The sequence below is a fragment of the Aedes albopictus genome, chromosome 1, assembly GCF_035046485.1.
Source record: "Aedes albopictus strain Foshan chromosome 1, AalbF5, whole genome shotgun sequence".
NCBI lineage: Eukaryota > Metazoa > Arthropoda > Insecta > Diptera > Culicidae > Aedes > Aedes albopictus.
The window spans coordinates 273,567,922-273,589,020 of record NC_085136.1 but is presented as its reverse complement, the minus strand read 5'-3'; the positions used below and the strand labels follow the sequence as shown (position 1 = coordinate 273,589,020).

The 21,099-nt window shown below is 45.1% G+C and overlaps 1 protein-coding gene across 1 annotated transcript; it reads left to right on the top strand.

Annotated features, from left to right (window-relative positions):
- The first annotated feature begins 9,680 nt into the window (after positions 1 to 9,680).
- LOC109429314 (twinfilin) lies at positions 9,681 to 20,862 on the top strand. Its single transcript, XM_029860146.2, has 4 exons — positions 9,681 to 9,897; positions 10,373 to 10,450; positions 11,030 to 11,141; positions 19,096 to 20,862. Exons 1-4 carry the CDS (start codon positions 9,873 to 9,875, stop codon positions 19,910 to 19,912), a joined length of 1,032 nt encoding a protein of 343 aa, XP_029716006.1. The 5' UTR covers positions 9,681 to 9,872; the 3' UTR covers positions 19,913 to 20,862.
- Positions 20,863 to 21,099: the final 237 nt, after the last annotated feature.

Here is a 21,099-nt window from a genome sequence, read left to right as displayed (position 1 = left end):
ATTCCAAATCGAATCCAAATCCATTCCAAATCAAATTCAAATCCAATCCAAATCCAATCTAAATCGATACAAAATACAATCAGAATCCAAATCCAATCCAAACCCAATTCAAATATAAATCCAATCCAAACCCGAATACAAACCACATCGAAATCCAATGCAGTCAAAATCAAATCCAATTCAACTCCAATCTAGACCAAATCCAATACAAATCATATAAAACAACGAAATCCAATTCCACTATAAATCTAATCCAAATCCAATTCAAATCCAATCCAATCCAAAACCCAATCCAAATCCAACTCCGATCCAATCCAAATCCAATCCAAATTCATTCCAAATCCAATCCAAATGCAATCCAATTTCAATCCAATTCAATCTGAATATAATCCAAATCCAATTCAAATCCAAATCCAATTCAGATCCAGTCCAAATGCAATCCAAATTGCAATCCAAACCAATCCAAATCCAATTCAAATCCAATACAAATTCAATCCAAATCCAATCCGACTCCAATCCAGACCAAATCCAATACAAATCAAATAAAACTCTAATCCAATTTCACTTTAAATCTAATCCATTTCAACCCAAATGCAATTCAGATCCAATCCGGATTGTATCCAAATCCAATCCAGACCAAATTCAATACATATCAAATCCAAAACTAATCCAATCCACTTTAAATCTTATCCAAATTCAATCTCCAATCCAGTTCAAATCCAATACAAAGCCAATCCAATCAAATTCAAATCCTATGTTAATCATATTTCAATTTAATCCAAATCCTATCCAAGTTCAACCCAAATCCAATCCAACTCGTATCCAGCTCAAATCCAATACGAATCGAGTTTAAATTCAGTCGTAATCCAATTAAACCTATATAAAGGCATACAATAATAGATATGGCAAATGTCTAATCAACTGTGTATGTGTACCAGAATCTCTAAACTATCGCAACATCAACAGTAGTCAATACCAAATCTGCTTCTATTCAGATTAATTTCTTTCACTATGATATCTCTCGCAACGATGTTTATTATTTTCTTTTGGCCTTCCTCACTGTACTTCCGTCAGTGGAGCCATCCGGAGACTCGTTTTCCCCGGAGGTCATTCGCTCCAACACTCTGTTTTGTCTTCTGACCCTTTCCCACTGCACGTCAGGTGTGCCATCTAGAGACACTTTCTACTCGGAGACTTATCACTCCGACATTTTTTCGTCTTCCGGCATTGTCGTTCAAAAACCAAACATTACATTACATTAAATAGATGTTGACCGTCCAACACAAAGTTATTGCCAGCTTTCTATTTATCTGTCAACATTAAACATCAGTAAGCAGTCCTTTCTCTCGCCAGCTTACATAAGTATTATTTCAGCGAAGCAGCCCATTTAGTTCGCCAGCTCGCTAATAATTTAAATAAAACAATGAAGCAGTCCTTTTTCTCGCCAGCTTCATATTATTTTAGCTAAGCAGTCCTTATTCTCGCCAGCTTGCTTAATCCAAAACACTGAAGCAGTCCTTTTTTTCGCCAGCTTCATATTTTCTTGCAAACATTATACACTAGCAAGAAGTCCTTATTCTCGCCAGCTTGCCAATTACTTCAGCGAAGCAGTCCTTATTCTCGCCAGCTCGCTTAAATTTCCGTTTCATCTTGCTTCAGCCCCACCAAAGTCTAAACATTTTGTCGCATTTTCATCAGAAATAAAAAAATACCAGCAATAAGCCACCAAGCACACAATCTTGCTTCTATAATTCGCCATAAGAAGCACCATTCCACTATTGCAACAACACATTTTGCTCTTTACTGCGCTTTGGGGACGTTCAAAAATTACGTCCAACATTTGGGGGAGGGGGGGGGTTTACAAAAGTGTGACACTACGTATATTAGGTATAGGGAAAATGCGTGACAGAGGGGGGAGGGGGGGTCTAGAAATCCCGAAAATTGATGGACGTAATATTTGAATCTTCCCTTTACCAATTTTTCAGTTTCAGCCAACAAGGAATCTAAAAAGATTTTCACTTCCTTCCGTCTACAATCACATTTGCACATTATTTATTCTCTGGGAGCCTTCGATGCGCCAATGTCGTGTTCCGCCGAGGAACCACCGTCCAAATGGCCGCCGGAATCCAGCTTACCTTCCTTAATTCCATTTTTTTTTCTTCCTTCCTCTTACGCGTGACTTAGTCTTACCACATTCGCCGAAAGAATGATCGCACGATCAAATTTTCGTGTGCTACTACCCTGCACTGTACCGACCGAATAAATACATCCACAATCTTTCAGTCGATCATACAATCCCACTTCTTTACACTCACACATAGGCACGTTCCTTCAACATTATTTTCGTGCAGCGAAACGGCGGCAAACATTGTTTTCGTTCAGTAAATATTGGGCGCTTCTCTTGAATATGTATCAAGCCCACTTTATGATAATGTCCTATAATTTAAACCATTTACTGTTTACCTACTGCACTTCTCCACACTAAGTAACATTTGATGTTTACTATCGACGTAAACAACAGACGTAAGTAACATGCCAGCTGACAGAATGACTTAACATATTTGACGAAAGTGTCATAGTTTTTCGTAACATGTCGTAACGCACCCGTCGAAAGTAACACGATCGATTTCAGAATGACTTAACAGAATGTCCTATTTTCATTTTCAGAACAAAAACGACGTAAAGTTGACTTTTTCAAAATAAAGCGATTTTTATATAACTAAATGAAAACCTTTCATCCAGGAATCGAAAACGTTACTGTATACGGATGTTTGCACGAATAAGTTGTTAATATTATGCCTTGGTTGTTAAATAGGAATTGAAAATGATGCTCAACACTTTCGGATTGATTTTCTCTGAAAAAGCCATTTGTTACTTAGGACGTATTGAAAATTTGCTCTTGAAATCAAGTATTTAATCGATAAACTCTACGTAAGAACAAAGAAATCTGGAGCTCGATTTGAATAGGTCGTATGTGCTTTCGTCGATCAAAAATTCGATCAGTTGGATTCGCTCATTGTAGCGAAAACCGTTGAAATTGAACAAAGTTATACATACAGCAGAATCCTCACAAAATAAGCTTTCCATTCCATCATTAAAAGTCTCAAAAATATCTTCCATATTGCTACAATATTGTCTATCCGGTTGGAATCAAGACAGACATTCAATCAACAATTGGGTTTTTAAATTTTGAAAAATATATTGATTTTTTGATTTTATACGAAAGAGCACCTTTTTCTGAGCCACTATGATTTTTTTCAGATTTTTAGAACCTTATTTTGGTACCTAAAATCTGAAGAGTTTTAACAATGTCTTGCCCCTCGTCACATTTCGGTAAGTTACCCTACACAACCCTATTCATTGCTTTTCCACTGGGGTGGACGCCGCACATCGACGCCGGCGAGGCGTGAGACAATCATACGATAGATTTCAGTCCAACTTTGTACATCCTACGAATAAGACGCAGAGTAAAAGTTCTTTGTTACGTTTTCACTAAAAACTCGTGGTCGTTACTTTTCCGGTTATCCGAAACCTACGCAGATTCCCCTGTGCGGCAAATCGTACTCTCCCACAGGTTGTGGTGCCCGGATTGCGTTTCGGAAAGTGCGAAAGAAAATTTTGAGAAGTTTTCGGTTCGATTTGGCGGCGTCGCGAGTGGCTAATCGGCAGTGGTAGTGCGCGAACAAGATGGCGGATTTCAAGAGTCTCGCTTTCGAGAAATTGAACAATCGGAACTGGAGCACGTGGAAATTCCGCATCAAAATGTTGCTCACCCGTGAAGAGGTTTGGCATGTGATTGCCGAACCGAAGCCGGAGCCCGCGAACGACCAGTGGAAAAAGGCAGACCAGAAAGCGAGGGCGACTATTGGCCTGTGCATAGAAGAAAGCCAATATAGCCTAGTGAAAAGTGTTGATTCGGCGAAAGGGTACTGGGACAAACTGTACGCGTACCACGAGAAATCCACAAGTGGCACTGTTGAACAAATTGTGGAGCATGAACCTTTCTGAAAGTGGTGACGTCGAAAGTCACATTCGCGAGTTGGAAGAAGTGTACGACCGGCTCGCGGCGGCGGGACATGTTCTCACGGAGTCGTTCAAGATTGTGTTGCTTTTCCGAAGCTTGCCAGAATCGTATCAGGGGCTGGCAACTTTGCTGCAGAGCCAGCTAGATGCGGGTACGACGCTGGAAGCAATAAAAGTGAAAGTGCTCGAAGAATATGAACGCCGCAATGAACGTTCTGGAAGAGTGAGTGGTTCGGCGAGCGGTGAGGCAACCGCCATGAAAAGTGCGACAAAGAAGAGTCGCGAGAAGAGTAGTGCGGTGAAAACGTGCTTCCACTGCGGGAAAGCCGGCCATCTTCGTCGCGATTGTCGGGCATGGAAGAACACGAAGCAGATCGATGCCGAGAAGAAGAAGCCCGAAGCTAAACCGAGTGCGAAGAAAGCGAACGATGACAGCAGTGACGTGTGCTTTGTGGCTACCAACAATGACAAGGGAAATGCTTGGTATGTCGATAGTGGTGCCAGCTGTCATATGACAAATGACGAGCGGTTTTTCACGGAGCTGGCGAAGAAAAGTGGACCGAGTGTTGTGTTAGCTGATGGTAAAACGGTGAAAACGGCGGGTTGTGGTTATGGCACACTTCGGGTTGTGAACGGAAGTGGTGACGTCATCAACGTAAAGCTATCCGACGTTTTGCTAGTGCCGTCGCTTACGAGCGGCTTGATATCCGTGGACAAGCTAACCTCCAAGGGGTTCACGGCTGTGTTCGGAGCCAGTGGTTGTGAGATTCGTAACAAAGCCGGTAAGGTCGTTGTTGTCGGGGAGCGCTGCGGTAACTTGTACCGGTTGCAGCTTGGTGAAGTGTCGAAAAAGGTGGAAGAAAAGGTGCATAATCCGCTGTGCCAGCACCAGTGGCACCGGCGGTTCGGCCACAGGCATCCGGGAGTGATAAGCAGGATCAGTAGTGAGAAGCTAGATGAGGGGATGAAGGTCGTGGATTGCGGCATTCGGCTTACCTGCGAGCCGTGCATCGAGGGCAAACTGGCTCGGAATCCGATCCCGAAAGTGGCAGAACGCAAATCGACACAGCCGTTGGATTTGGTCCATACCGACCTCTGCGGGCCAATAAAAACAACAACGCCGGGCGGTAAGAGATTCATCATGACGATGATTGACGACTTTAGTCGTTACACGATCGTCTATCTTCTCGCCAAGAAATCGGAGGCACCAGGTAAGATCAAAGAATATGTTCGTTTTGTTCATAATTTATTCGGCCGCAAACCAAGGATTGTCCGCTCAGACGGCGGCGGCGAATACTGTAATCAGGAACTGCGTACATTCTTTGCGGAAGAGGGAATAAAAGCTCAATATTCTACCGCGTACACTCCACAACAAAACGGGGTTGCGGAGAGGAAGAATAGGTCGCTGCAGGAGATGGCACGGACCATGCTCCTCGATGCCGATCTTCCCAAGCGCTATTGGGGGGAGGCAGTGGTGGCAGCGGCGTTCCTGCAGAATAGACTTCCCTCGCGTTCCGTGGATTCTACCCCTTTCGAAAAATGGCACGGACGCAAACCAGAGCTAGGGTACCTCCGAGTATATGGGTGTCATGCCTATGTACACATTCCGGATGTCAAACGCGGCAAGTTTGACGGGAAGGCACGGAAGCTTCGCTTCATTGGATACTCCGAAGAGCATAAGGGGTATCGCTTCGTCGACACTCGCACCGACAAGGTCACGATAAGTCGGGACGCGCGTTTCCTTGAGCTGGATGACGGATCTTCCCAGGACAGTCTGCAGAAGGATCCGAGCCAGGAGCCCGAGGACGCTGAGTTGGTGTGGCCGCTTCGTGACAACGTGGAACAGCAAGCTGAAGAAGAAGATATTCCCTCAGAACAAGGCGAGGACCCGGACGAAGAAAGCGTGAATGAAGACTTTTTCGACGTGGAAGATCAGGATCCCGAAGAAGACCCCCTGGCTGTGAAGCAGGAGGAGGAAGAACCGGACGAAGAAGGATACGAGGAAGAAGCGCGATCGGACCAAGCGGAAGGTGTTCGGCAATCAGGCCGCCGGACGCGGGGCGTGTTACCCACCCGTCTATCGGATTTCGTCGTTGGTGTAGCAGCGCATTCGGAGTTCGAACCGGTTACTTTCGAGGAGGCGATGGCTTGTCCGGAACGAGATGCCTGGAAGGCCGCCATGGACAGTGAGATGGCATCGCACAAGAAAAATGGCACTTGGGAACTAGCTCGACTTCCCAAAGGCAAGAAGCTCGTCGGAAGCCGATGGGTTTACAAACTCAAGCGGAATGAAGCCAACGAGATCGTGCGCTACAAAGCCCGAATCGTGGCGCAGGGATTTACGCAGACTCCTGGCGTGGATTTCGGGGACGTGTTCGCCCCGGTAACGCGACATGCCACTCTGCGGACTCTCTTGGCGTTGGCAGGGAAAAGGAATCTCGTACTGAAGCATCTTGACGTCCGAACCGCTTATCTGTACGGCAACATCAGCGAGGAGATCTATATGAGGCAGCCACCGGGATACACGGCTCAAGGCGAGGAGGAGCTTGTTTGCCGGCTGCGCAGGAGCATTTACGGGCTGAAACAATCGGCCCGATGCTGGAACGAGAAGTTGACGGAAGTACTGCAGAAAATGGGTTTCGAGGCGAGTGAAGCAGATGCGTGCTTGTTTGTGAGCACCGTAGACGGGAACAAAGTGTATTTAATTGTCTACGTGGATGATTTCCTTGTGGGCTGCGAGAGTGAAGAGGTGATTAAGCACGTTTTTGGACAGTTGAAGAAAAGTTTTGACATTCAGTGCCTTGGTGATGTGAAATGCTTCCTGGGTCTCGAAGTGCAGAAAGAGAACAATGTATACAGTGTGAACCTATCGAACTACATAGACCAACTAGTGAACAGAACGGGACTCAGCGAAGCGAAAGTTTCAAAGACGCCTATGGACAAAGGTTTCCTCGGTGATGAGAAGAACAGTGAAATTTTGAAAGACATTAAGAAATACAGAAGTGCGGTGGGTGCATTAATGTATATTGCCGTGTGCGCTCGCCCTGACATCATGAACAGTGCTGCTATCCTTGGCCGCAAGTTCAGTGCCCCTTCTGAGAGTGACTGGACGGCAGCCAAGCGCGTAATCCGCTACCTCAAAGGGACACGCGATTGGAAGCTGAACCTCGGCGGCAATAGTGAAGAGCTCGTGGCATTCTCGGACAGCGATTGGGCAGGTGACACTGGGACGCGGAAGTCTACGACGGGCTTCGTGCTATTTTATTCAGGAGGAGCTGTCTCGTGGGCCAGTCGCCGCCAAGACTGTGTCACGCTGTCCACACTAGAAGCGGAGTACGTCGCCCTAACGGAGACGTGCCAGGAGGTGGTCTGGATGCGACGACTGCTTGGCGATCTGGGAGAAGAGCAGACTACAGCGACTGTGGTGAATGAGGACAACCAAGGTTGCCTCAACTTCGCTCGGTCCGAACGATCTAGCAAGCGATCAAAACACATAGAGACAAAGCGACATTTCGTGAAGGACCTTTGTGAACGTGGCGAGGTAGAACTGGTCTACTGCCCGACGGAGGACATGAAGGCCGACGTTCTCACGAAACCGCTGGGAAGACTCAAGCATCATGACCTAGCCAGCCAGCTCGGTCTAGTTGGAGGTGAGCCGAGCGTCAAACATCGAGGAGGAGTGAAGAGTTTTAACAATGTCTTGCCCCTCGTCACATTTCGGTAAGTTACCCTACACAACCCTATTCATTGCTTTTCCACTGGGGTGGACGCCGCACATCGACGCCGGCGAGGCGTGAGACAATCATACGATAGATTTCAGTCCAACTTTGTACATCCTACGAATAAGACGCAGAGTAAAAGTTCTTTGTTACGTTTTCACTAAAAACTCGTGGTCGTTACTTTTCCGGTTATCCGAAACCTACGCAGATTCCCCTGTGCGGCAAATCGTACTCTCCCACAAAATCTATACCGAAGAAATTTTTTGAAATCGCCTTTTGACAGCTGGGCAACTGTTTGACAGCTCCGCCCAGTACAAACTGCGACGAGGGGTGATTCGACAAATCGCTCCCATACAAACTTCAAATTGATTTTTAAATAGGTTCCCGGGCTCCAAAATTCATGAAAATTTGGATTTCGGCTCAGTTTGACATGCAGATTCAGAATATCGAATTATCTCAATACCGTTAAAGAAGCCAATTGCCATTTTGTTGGTCCACAAATGTCGCAACCAAGGTAAGTAAAAGGAAGGTAATCCAATATGATAAATCATTCAATCCGCCATATTGGATTTCGGAATGACAGCTGGCAAGTTTGTTTTGATTTGGCATACAAGCCATGACCCAAAAGTGCCAGAGTCTCGAAGCGATCAGTTTTGTGCAATTTTTCTTCACGTTCCATCCGAAAGACTTTGGGAATACGTTTCGACGTACGTCCCCAAAGAAATTCGTGGTTGTATCAAGCAGTGTTCGCCGGACAAAGTATCGGAAATCCGTTCACCCGCCAGACAAATCACGGCTATCCCAATTGTTTCCCGACTGCATCTGACGCTCTTTGGTTGACGGCAACCGCTTCTCGCCGACTTAAGGATCCTCCTGATAGTACCTGTCATACCTGGGTACCTACGGCTTAGTTGGTACGGCTAGTCCTTGCCACCCATCTTCCCCATCACTACCTGTCGCCCAAAAAGTTACAGCTCCGGGTGTAATTCCCATTTTAAAACCTTAGAAACTGCCGAAGCTACACCGCCTTTCATCATGTCAAGTCCTCTCTTAAGTAAGTTTTTCTTCGAATTTATGGCAGTAGAGATTCCACATGCGTATTGCCAATGTTGCTGCATCCAAATCACCAAAATAAGTTGAATTTTTCCCACAATCATTAATTCAAAATCGCAAAACAAGCAGCTGCTCTGCCACTACGAGAAAATGTTTCACTTGTGTGGGGGTAAACAACAACTCCTAGCAACCCTAGCAACCCCACAGAAACCGATAGAGTACAGCGTAAACAAACTCGCCAGCAGTCGCCTCCACCACCCCCGTCATAAGCCTCTCCCCGCATCTACTGACTGCGTATAGGGCACTGCATTGTTTTGATTTTGTATGGGATTTTGACGTTTCTTGGCCTTGTTGTTTACAAAATTTCTGTGAGAGTGAAAGAGAAGGAGAGATTTTCATGCAGTGCCCTATATGCCAGTACCTTCCATTAAATTTACCTTGGTCGCAACTGTTTCGCATCTAGTGCGCTGTGTTGCTAACAACAACGAGAAGGATGCGCACTACTTTTGACTTGATTAAAAAAAACGTCGCGAGTTGGGTCGCGTCGCGACTTTATTGTGCGAAGTCCGGTTTGGTGGCGGCCCGACAATAACTAAAATAAACTGATTGAATTTTATATCGACAAAAGCACATACGACCTATTCAAATCGAGCTCCAGAAATATAAATTTGGAATAAGTAAATGGTCAGTTTGAAAATCAACCATGTGTTTTATTGTTTTAAACAATTGAGTGCGCTGTCCAGTGGTGAACTTATATTTACGGTATATTTTTTTTTGATCTGTAAGATGTACGTCACTATCAGCTTTTTTTTAGCGTGCACTCGACTGTTTTCATTGTCTGGCATCACTGCCCACGATCATCCATCCATCGTCATCATCATCATTCATCAGACAGCATAAATTTTATTCCGAAAGTTGTCTTGGTTGCCGTCGGACGTAGATAAAGGAAAATCCATCCCAATCATCCTGCAAATACAGTTTTTCGCTTCTAGCCTGCTCAATTAGTGTGTATCAGAACTAGTGCTTGGTGCTTTCATCGAATTTCCTCACCGTCACTCGACAAAATCCAGCCAGAAGATGTCCCATCAAACCGGAATCAAGGGTGAGCAGTGAATCATTTTTCTATTTTCTCGTCTGCTGATTGGTCTCCCTCCCCTCCCATCGGTTTCGGTATCGTGTCGGCTTTCCTCCACCCACCGCATGCTATCTCCCGTTTCCCGTTCTCTCTTTGTCGCAACGTCTCAGATCGCAACCATCTGGCTCACAACACCCAAAATATTGCCCCACCCACCCAGCCACCGTTACCCCACCCACCGACGACGAATGTGTGCGTGCGTGCTTGCGACGGTAGGCAGGATAGAAGGGCAGGTGATGAATGGGCCCGGCTGACGGCAACAACCTGTCGGTCGGTCGATCGGTCGCGGTTTCCGTGACTTATCTACCTATAGAAACAACAGCGAGCGAGATGGTTGCGATGGCCAACCGTTGCCGTTCCATTGTCCCATCAATCCATTCTGAAATGTGTATTGCATAAGTTGATGTTGGATTCTTTGTTTTGTTTCTGATTTTTTTTCTAGCTAACGCGGAGCTGCTCAAGTTCTTCGGAAAATGCAAGGACGGAAAAACTCGAGTGCTCAAGGTTTCCATCGAGAATGGTAAGTCCTACTGATGAGTGGCGGCGCGGGCCAGCCACTTGAGGCACGTTCGTGTTGTATATGGTGGGCGTCGAAGCTTGCGGGAGATGCTTGTCGATTTCACTTAGCATGCTATGCTTTTTTCCTAGTCGAAGGGGAAAGTGCAGCTAACGGAAGTTGTAATTGACTCGCATCAGTAGATCAAAGCATGCTTCGCTCACATATGCTTTGGCTACACGTGTAACATAAACACGTACTGTACGGAACTGTAGGGCTATGTATGAAATTAAATCCCTTAGAAAGTAGTGTGGGACTAAACATATTATAGGATGACGATGGGTATTATCGGCAGGTTTGTTCTCTTCGTCATAGGGGGTTTTTGTGGGCCGAATTGCCTGAAATTTGGGCATATATCTCAGCTTGGTTGGGAAGGATTTGAGGCCAACTCTGACACCTACAGGTTTCAAAAAACCCCCCATGACGAAGAGAACACAACTGCCGAGAATACGTTAGTTCCCCTATACCTAGCTATGTTTATTTTATTCGATGCTGTTTTCGTACTTCATATCGTTTGTAATATGTTAATTCTTTCTATTGCAGAGGAACTCGCCTTAGTTGATAACAAGGCGGTGAAAAAAGATTGGGAGAAGGACTACGATGCACTAGTAAAACCACTAGTTGAAGACGATGTCCCATGTTACATTTTGTATCGGTGAGTATGTACTGTTAGCCTGTATGCCTTCAAAAGTTCTTTTAGAGTACTTCCACAGTATGTATAACTATTTAACTGTTGTTAGCTTGGTTGTTAGCCTCGCTATCACACCAGTGAATTGCACTAAATAAAATCTATTGAGGGAGCTACTCACTTACTGTCAGTCCTGAGCATCCATGGTGGTGCAGAGTCTTGAGAGAGTTATTTATTAAAACACGTACGAATTAGCTGTAGTCTGAAGAACGCATGAAAAGTTTTATTCAGCTTTTTGGTCTACTAAACAATCGTTGCTAGAGAAAGTTTTGCTATAATAGACAATCGTAGTTTACTACAATTAGCTTGAATCTCAATACCCCCCTTTACCTACGATACCGAGCATTTTCCTGAAATTTTCATGAACTTGCTTTGTTAGAGGCTTCGTGAATCCGTCTGCCTGGTTGCTGCGTCGTTGAAACGTAGTACAGCGTAACATTTCCTCGATTTAGCGTCTCCCGAACAAAATGACTACGAATATCAATATGCTACGTCCTCCGATTGAAACCTTGGTTTTTGGCAACGCAGATCGCCGACTGATGGTCGCACATGATCGGGACCACTCGCTGCTCGTCGAATTGTTTGAGTAATTGTTGTCACCAGAGAGCTTCTTATGTTGTTCTAGATAACGCAATATATCCAGCTTTACACGACGATAAAGCTACAGCGTCCTGTCGTTTAGTGTTCCAAGATTTAGCTCCCATTTTGGTAAAAAAGTAGCCCGTCATAGATTTTCGTTCTTCTTCAGCTCCTCCCCAATCTGAATCGGAATACGCCGTTAGAGTAGGATAGTTACATTTGGAAAACTGGAGACGCTTGTTCAGTGTACCTTTTAGATACCTTTTTATATGTTTTACCGCTCCCAATGATGACGTCCAGGATTGCTACTGAACTTTCTGACTATTTTCACGGCGAATGCTATGTCCGGTCCTGTTGCGTATGCAGCAAACATTAAGCAGCCTACTGCTTGCTTGTATGGAACTGCCCGCATTTCTTTCGCTGCCTCTGGATTACTAGGACACATTGTCTTTTCTAGTTTGACTGAAGGATCCGCTGAAGTCGAAACAGAATGGCAGTTCGCCATGTTGAACCGATGCAAGATGTCTTCCATATAATGCTGCTGATCCAGGAACAGCCTCCCACTGGGACGATCCCGCGTTATTCGGATTCCAAGACACAGCTTCGCTTCTGCTAAATCCTTCATCTTGAAATGATTGTTCAGATATGCCTTCAGTTTCTTTTTCAGTGCTTCATCTTTTGTAGAAATGAGGAAATCATCTACATATACAGTTACAAAAATCATCTGTTGGCCATCGATTCTGAAATACTAGCAAAGGATGTATTGAAGATGGGTCCAAAGCAAAAACCTTCAAGGTTTTGTCCAGCTGGAGATTCCAAACACGATTTGATTGCTTCAAACCATATAATCTATAATGCTTTCTTAAGTTTGCACATTTTGTTTGATAGGATCTTCGACAAAACTGTATGACTGTTCGATATAGATTGCCTCACCCGTAAGTTGTCCTTGCAGAAAAGCACCCACTGCGTCCATTTGTTCGATGTCCAGATTATGGTCAACTGCGACTACCATTAGATATCTTATTGTTGAGTAGCGCACCACTGGAGCATAGACCTCGTCATAATCACTGGGAACAGCCTTTGACGACCAACCTTGACTAGATCCACTTCTCCATCAGGTCCCATACTTCGTTTTATACACCAACTTATTGCGGATTGCCTAATCGGCTGAAACAGTGCGCTCCTGGTCATTGAGCTTTAGAGGTGATCTGCAAAATCATCGGGAACAATAACCAAACTAAGGTACACAACATCTGAATATGAGCCTCTGCACGAATTTGGCCTACTGCTCACTCCCACAGAAAGTTTGAAAACAGCGCGCACAGTAAAAGTCAAATTTGACTTTTACTGTGCGCGCTGTTTTCAAACTTTCTGTGGGAGTGAGCAGGACAAGGCAAATTCGTGCAGAGGCTCATATCATCCGCTCGATAACTGACTGCTGTTTAACTGGACTGCTTTTTAACTGGGCGCTCGATAAATCCAGTTAAAAGGCAGTTGTCTGTCAAAAATAAACGAAATTTAACCTCACATTTTGCAAATCAATAAACAAAAGCCTCCGGCTCTGGGAGCTCAGTCCAGTTATCGAGCGACGCTCGCTAATTGAACTGTCGTCAAAGCCCAGTTATCGAGAGAAAGCTGTACTTGCCTGAGTTGGGGGCTCCCAACCGCTGCACCTTAATATATCAAGTTGCGGTGTGGGCACGACAACAGACTCACTATCAAGTGCCACGTTGATGTAACGACCAGAAAAGCGGCGTTATTGGTTTCTTGAGCTTCATTCTCCTCAACTTTCTTCCTGGCCTACAGCTCCATGAATTCTACTGATTGCTCCGGTTCGTCTGTTGTTGACCGTGCTTCATTGATGAATACCACATCTCGACTAACGATTTGATAGAAGGTACATTCGAAATCCGTTTGAAGCTTCGCCGTATCCTACAAAGATGCTTTCTACGGACTTCGGGTCGAAATGCTGCCGTTTCTGCTTTGGACAACGAACCATTACCCGAGAGCCGAATGTTCGTAGGTGTTTCAGCTTGGACTTCTTCTGGGGTTTTTGCCTTCGAATACTCGAGTATATCTTATGTTCACCAAGTACGCAGCGGTAGATACGGCCTCCGCTCAAAACTTCTTCTGCAGTCTGGCAACGTTAATCATTGATCTCGCTTTTTCCACCAACGTACGGTTCATACGCTCCGCTGTACCGTTCTGTTCAGGTATATGGGCAAGTCGTTTGATGAAGCACGAAATTCTGCTGTATCGACTTCTTGTTTGTCGCTCAGCCTGTGCTTTGAACTGTTCGTAGACGTCCTTTAGTTCTTCCATTCGACGAAGTACAGGAACACTTTATGACTCGCATCATCAACGAACGTTACAAAATACCGACTTCCGCCAATTGATGGGACCTAGATGAGACCACACACTCAGAGTGTACTAGCTCTAGCACGTCTGTGGAACGGGTAGCACTGCAATGATAAAGAGTTCTGCTGTGCTTTCCTTGCGCACATGCGATGCAATCGGGCATATCCGTCATCCGCAGCTGTAATCCATTCACCAGCGAAGACGTTTTGCTTATAAACTGCTGTAACGACCAGAAAAGCGGCGTTATTGGTTTCTTGAGCTTCATTCTCCTCAACTTTCTTCCTGGCCTACAGCTCCATGAATTCTACTGATTGCTCCGGTTCGTCTGTTGTTGACCGTGCTTCATTGATGAATACCACATCTCGACTAACGATTTGATAGAAGGTACATTCGAAATCCGTTTGAAGCTTCGCCGTATCCTACAAAGATGCTTTCTACGGACTTCGGGTCGAAATGCTGCCGTTTCTGCTTTGGACAACGAACCATTACCCGAGAGCCGAATGTTCGTAGGTGTTTCAGCTTGGACTTCTTCTGGGGTTTTTGCCTTCGAATACTCGAGTATATCTTATGTTCACCAAGTACGCAGCGGTAGATACGGCCTCCGCTCAAAACTTCTTCTGCAGTCTGGCAACGTTAATCATTGATCTCGCTTTTTCCACCAACGTACGGTTCATACGCTCCGCTGTACCGTTCTGTTCAGGTATATGGGCAAGTCGTTTGATGAAGCACGAAATTCTGCTGTATCGACTTCTTGTTTGTCGCTCAGCCTGTGCTTTGAACTGTTCGTAGACGTCCTTTAGTTCTTCCATTCGACGAAGTACAGGAACACTTTATGACTCGCATCATCAACGAACGTTACAAAATACCGACTTCCGCCAATTGATGGGACCTAGATGAGACCACACACTCAGAGTGTACTAGCTCTAGCACGTCTGTGGAACGGGTAGCACTGCAATGATAAAGAGTTCTGCTGTGCTTTCCTTGCGCACATGCGATGCAATCGGGCATATCCGTCATCCGCAGCTGTAATCCATTCACCAGCGAAGACGTTTTGCTTATAAACTGCTGTAACGACCAGAAAAGCGGCGTTATTGGTTTCTTGAGCTTCATTCTCCTCAACTTTCTTCCTGGCCTACAGCTCCATGAATTCTACTGATTGCTCCGGTTCGTCTGTTGTTGACCGTGCTTCATTGATGAATACCACATCTCGACTAACGATTTGATAGAAGGTACATTCGAAATCCGTTTGAAGCTTCACCGTATCCTACAAAGATGCTTTCTACGGACTTCGGGTCGAAATGCTGCCGTTTCTGCTTTGGACAACGAACCATTACCCGAGAGCCGAATGTTCGTAGGTGTTTCAGCTTGGACTTCTTCTGGGGTTTTTGCCTTCGAATACTCGAGTATATCTTATGTTCACCAAGTACGCAGCGGTAGATACGGCCTCCGCTCAAAACTTCTTCTGCAGTCTGGCAACGTTAATCATTGATCTCGCTTTTTCCACCAACGTACGGTTCATACGCTCCGCTGTACCGTTCTGTTCAGGTATATGGGCAAGTCGTTTGATGAAGCACGAAATTCTGCTGTATCGACTTCTTGTTTGTCGCTCAGCCTGTGCTTTGAACTGTTCGTAGACGTCCTTTAGTTCTTCCATTCGACGAAGTACAGGAACACTTTATGACTCGCATCATCAACGAACGTTACAAAATACCGACTTCCGCCAATTGATGGGACCTAGATGAGACCACACACTCAGAGTGTACTAGCTCTAGCACGTCTGTGGAACGGGTAGCACTGCAATGATAAAGAGTTCTGCTGTGCTTTCCTTGCGCACATGCGATGCAATCGGGCATATCCGTCATCCGCAGCTGTAATCCATTCTGCTTATAAACTGCTTGCTAGATGGTCTAATCGTCGATGCCACAGTTCCACCTCGGACATCAGACACGCTTTCTGGATCTTCTCAGTGGGCAGCTTATACACTCCGTCCTCTCGAATGTCAGTTACAGCAACATCTCCATTTTCATCACGCACTCCGTAGCAGTCGTTCTTGAACAGCACCGTCATGTTCTTTTCGCAGATCTTGCTGACGGACAAAAGATTCGTTGACAACTCCGAAAACATCAAAACTTCTTTGACTTCGATCGTATCTTCTTCCAGCTCTAGATTGACCGTTCCTTTCGCCACAGACTTGCGGTGCTCGCGGTGTCAATCGGATATACCCAATATATGTGCTCGACGAATCCTTCTTTAGTCCGCGTCGAGATGTATCTCCAGAATCGAAAAAATAGATTTCTTAGTTTCCACTTCCAACCGCCAGTGTAGCACAAAGCGCCTTACCTTTTGGCTTACATGACGTCGACTTCTGAGGGCAGCTCGCTGCATAATGGCCTAGTTGTATATATAGAAATATACTCCTTTCTTCCTGTCTGCCTTCGGGTGTTTGGATTTCGGTTTTGTATAAAAAGCTCCTCCTCCAGTAGTTGAAGTCTTCAATGACCATTTTACGTCTTGAATGATTTTTGTGTTCACCACGTTAGCTGTGAGATTGATACCGGATGGCTGCAGCCCCAAAATCATCGGAATAAAATATTCCGGAAGTTCTAATAAATATATAAATAAATAAAAGCCACTTTCACTCAAATCGTCACAAGCTGATCCACGTAATCTTCCACCGTTTCGGATTCTTCAAATTTGATGGACGTCAACTTTTACAGCAGTCCAAACCTTCTGATGATCCCGTTAACTTGAAACGCTTGCTGCAACTTATCCCAAGCGTGTTTGGAAGTCGCGGTCTTGATCAAACTGTAGTTCTGCTTCTCCAAGGACAAACAAATGGTTGCCACAGCGCGCTCGCACATCTCCGAGAATTTCTCCGACATCTATTGCTTAAAAGCACTGTATTGCTCGCTTGTGCGCTCCACCCTTGAATATTGCGCTGCTGTCTGGAGTCCTGCTTACAAAAACGGCGCCGAAAGAATTGAATCCGTTCAGCGTCGCTTTCTTCGGTTCGCACTCCGCCGACTACCTTGGAGGGACCCGTTTCGCCTGCCGAGCTACGAGAACCGATGTCAGCTGATTGATCTACAACTACTCCGCTCGAGACGAGATCTAACCAGAGCACTGACCGGAGCTGATACGCTCCAGGGCCGAACCGATTGTGGGGCGATTCTGGAGCAAATCGATTTGAACGTTCAGCCAAGATCGCTTCGAAATAGTATCATGCTGAGACTGCCTCTACGTCGAACGAACTATGGGATACACGGTGCGATCAGCAGCTTGCAGCAGGTATTCAATAGAGTAGCTTCTTTGTTTGATTTTCACTTCTCACGTGAGACTCTTCGCCGGAGGTTTTCGTCGTTCTTCGCAAGGCGAAGTGACGAACGCTGATAGTGCACTTACTTTAGTTTTAACTCCTGACCAAGTTTTGTTTCGTTGAATGTTGTCTCTGTATTATTTTTTTTTTTTATTATTAGTTTCTTGACCATGTTATTGTATCATACTTAACCATCATTAAGGCTACACCCAGCCTGTTGATGAAATAAATAAATAAATAAATCTCTGGACCCACTGCCTGGTTTTCAGCAGGTTTCACTGCTCGCCACGTCCCCTCGCGTATGAGGATCATTTTCATCGCAAAGGACCAGGAGGCATCATCCTGACGTCCTTTCAATTTCTCCATGGTCGGTAGACTCAGACTGCGTTTCCGAACGATCGTACCGGCGCCGCTGACCGCACACCAACTTCACTTGTAGCTGCGCCTTCTCCTGCGGCGATTCCTCTTGATCCGCAACCAGTACTCCTTCCGCCTTGATAGCTTAAATCCTCCCTCGGAAGAACCATCTCGGACACGCCATAAATATTAACTTCTTTTCCCTACTATTCTCCAGCTCCTAAGGCCAACGTCCTGGGCCCATAACCTCTTGAGAGAGTTAATAAAACATGTATGAATTGGCTGTAGTCTGAAGAACGAATAAAAAGTTTTATTCATCTGTTTGATCTACTAAATAATCGTGTCGCTATAAAGACGATCGTAGGTTACTACAATTAACTTCAATCTCAATACAGAAACACCAAAATTAAAGATTTCCATTCTGGACGATTGCCTACAATCGCCTTGATTTCTGACCATGTCAAATTTATATCGACTTCCTTCATTTCTTTTGTTGATGCAGCACCGTCATGAGCCTCTGAGCCTGCCTCTTGCAATATAATACTGCGTTCCAGTCTTACGCTTGTGTGCTAATTTCTTTGAAAATCCGGATTTTGGTTCCTTGATTACTCTGGCTGTATTCTTATATACACTACAGCATCCGCTCGATAACTGACTGCTGTTTAACTGCACTACTTTTTAATTGGGCGCTCGATAACTGGGCCAAAGTCCAGTTAAGGTTGCAGGATTCGTCATTGACATAATCGTCATTATTGAAAATTGGAAAGCAGTTTTCTCGTACAAAACTAAAATTTTCGCAGTGAAAATGTATTCACTGTATTGCGGGTGGAGAGTGGAGTGCAGTGAACACATTTTCAAAGCAAACATTCAAGTTTTGAACGAGATAACTGCTTTCTAAATTTCTAAAAGGTCTACCGGCGTTTCAACTGGCGGTCGGTCAATTTTCTAATGACTCCGGTATTTGCGGCCTTCTCGCCTTCGTCGGTTATGAAGTCCGCCCACCCTTGTTTGTCCGGCTGCAGGAGCGTTTCGTTTCCTTACCGAGAGCCGAATAGCGCTAACGGGCTACGGCTTTGGCTCCTCGTGTCTTTACTCGCTTTTTAGTGACTTTGGCGTTTCTTCGTGCCCCTATCTTCCTCGTGGTGTCCTCTGTGACCCACTGCTTTCTTTAAGTGCGTAGCTCGCCCATATTACTCTCGATGGTGGCGATGGAGGTACTCTTGATGGCGCTCTATTGCTCTTCCTAAGCTTCCACCTTCCGTAATATCCGCAGCACAGTAATCAACAAACCGATTTTCTATTTGCTTTCAGACTTGACTATAAAATTCCCACCGGATATGCCTGGCTCCTGTTGAGCTGGGTACCTGAATCGGCTACCGTGCGGCAGAAGATGCTGTATGCTTCAACCAAGGCCACTCTTAAGCTGGAGTTCGGTTCGGGCCACATAAAGGAAGAGCTGAATGCCACCACCAAGGAGGAAACCACTCTTAAAGGCTACCAGAAGCACAAGATCGACTTCAGCGCCCCGGCCCCATTGACCAGCCGGGAAGAAGAGCTCGCGGAAATTAGGAAAAGCGAAGTCAAGACAGATTTCGGAATCGACACCAAACAGAAGACGCTTGGAGGCATCAATTGTCCAATTTCCGACCCGACCAGCCAAGCGCTAGTCGATATGCAACGAGGAGCCTACAATTATCTGCAGTTCCGGATCGATCTGGACGAGGAGAAAATCCACGTGGTCAACGCTGCCAACATCGACATCCTAAAACTTCCATCGCAGATCCCGACGGACCATGCTCGGTACCATCTCTACTTGTTTAAACACCAGCACGAAGGCAACCACCTGGACAGTGTGGTGTTCGTATACTCCATGCCCGGCTATTCTTGCTCGATCCGGGAACGCATGATGTATTCCAGCTGCAAGGGACCGTTCTCGGCCACGATCGAAAATCACGGCATAGAGATAACGAAAAAGATAGAAATCGACAACGGCGAAGAACTTACCGAGGAGTTCTTGTACGAAGAGCTGCACCCCAGGAAGTTGAATTTGAGGCCACAGTTCTCCAAGCCCAAGGGACCACCCAGCCGGGGCGCCAAAAGACTGACCAAACCACAGGCCACTGAATAAACTGTTTCGAGAGGTTTCACTCGCATCACACCCGCAGAAACAAATGCATGCAATTCATACATTTTAGGCATTTCTTTTTTTTTTTTTACTGCTTCACACAGGTTCCGTTTCTGGGCCCATAACCGAGTGTTCGCGCTAGAGTACTAACCAGCATCCATTTAGCAATGAGTTTTTATGTAGAGAAGCGCATCTCTTGCCCCATTCGTGTAATCGTAGACCTCTATGTTCCGCTGTGTGTTTGTTTTAGATTTTAACACTTTTTTGTTGCAGTAATAAAAATGCAAGAAAAAAAAAACGTAAAAGTAGACAGAAAGAATATATTAAGAGCACGAGTGCTGATTGTGTTTTTGTATGATAAGTAGTATTTATATTCGATCTCGGAGGTAGCCTTTCCTTTGTAGAACCTTTTAACGAACGAGTAATAGGATGGCAAAATGAGATTACGAGGCTGATCAGGTGCACGGTGCTACCAAATTTCAAGCAGGCTTCGTCGACGGAACAAAATCAAACAAGTCTCCCTCCCTCAATCAACCAACGTGAAACTGGAACCCTAGGATCACGAGTGATGCAATTTTAAAATGCGAGGTCGCACGCGAGGCGACGAAAAACAAAAAGATGTTAAACAGAGGAGCGACCATGAATTGAAAGTCGAGTTATATACAAAAAATGTACATCATAATATTCAGATATGATTCATTATATATTATATCAGCAGTCAATAAAAATGGGTAACGAAGAGGGATATAACACAGAATAAAAAAAAATACAAAACGAATTTTAATGTGAAACAGCTTAGGGTCTAAAGTTTGAAGTCGACGTAGAAGGCTACTAAAAAAAGCGACGTAAGAGAAGGTAAACATATTTCTTATAATATTCTTTATACAGTAGCGATCACAATAACGGTATGCATTACTGAATAAAAGTACTATTTATTGAATGAACAAGTAGAAGAGGTCCTTCTAAAAATACTCCCGAAACTTCATTAACATTGTTACCTATCCCCAGTGCACTAAGGGTCAGGATCACAATCTAGCGGGATACTGTACTCCGAAACGAAACAATTCCGGCACTTGGTGTCTTCAACGAAGTTTTTGGTAATGATTAGAAGCATTAATTGCTAAAAGTAAGGAAACCAAACTTGAAGCATTTGAGTATTTCCGAATCGAATGTGATGGTTAATGTCCCGA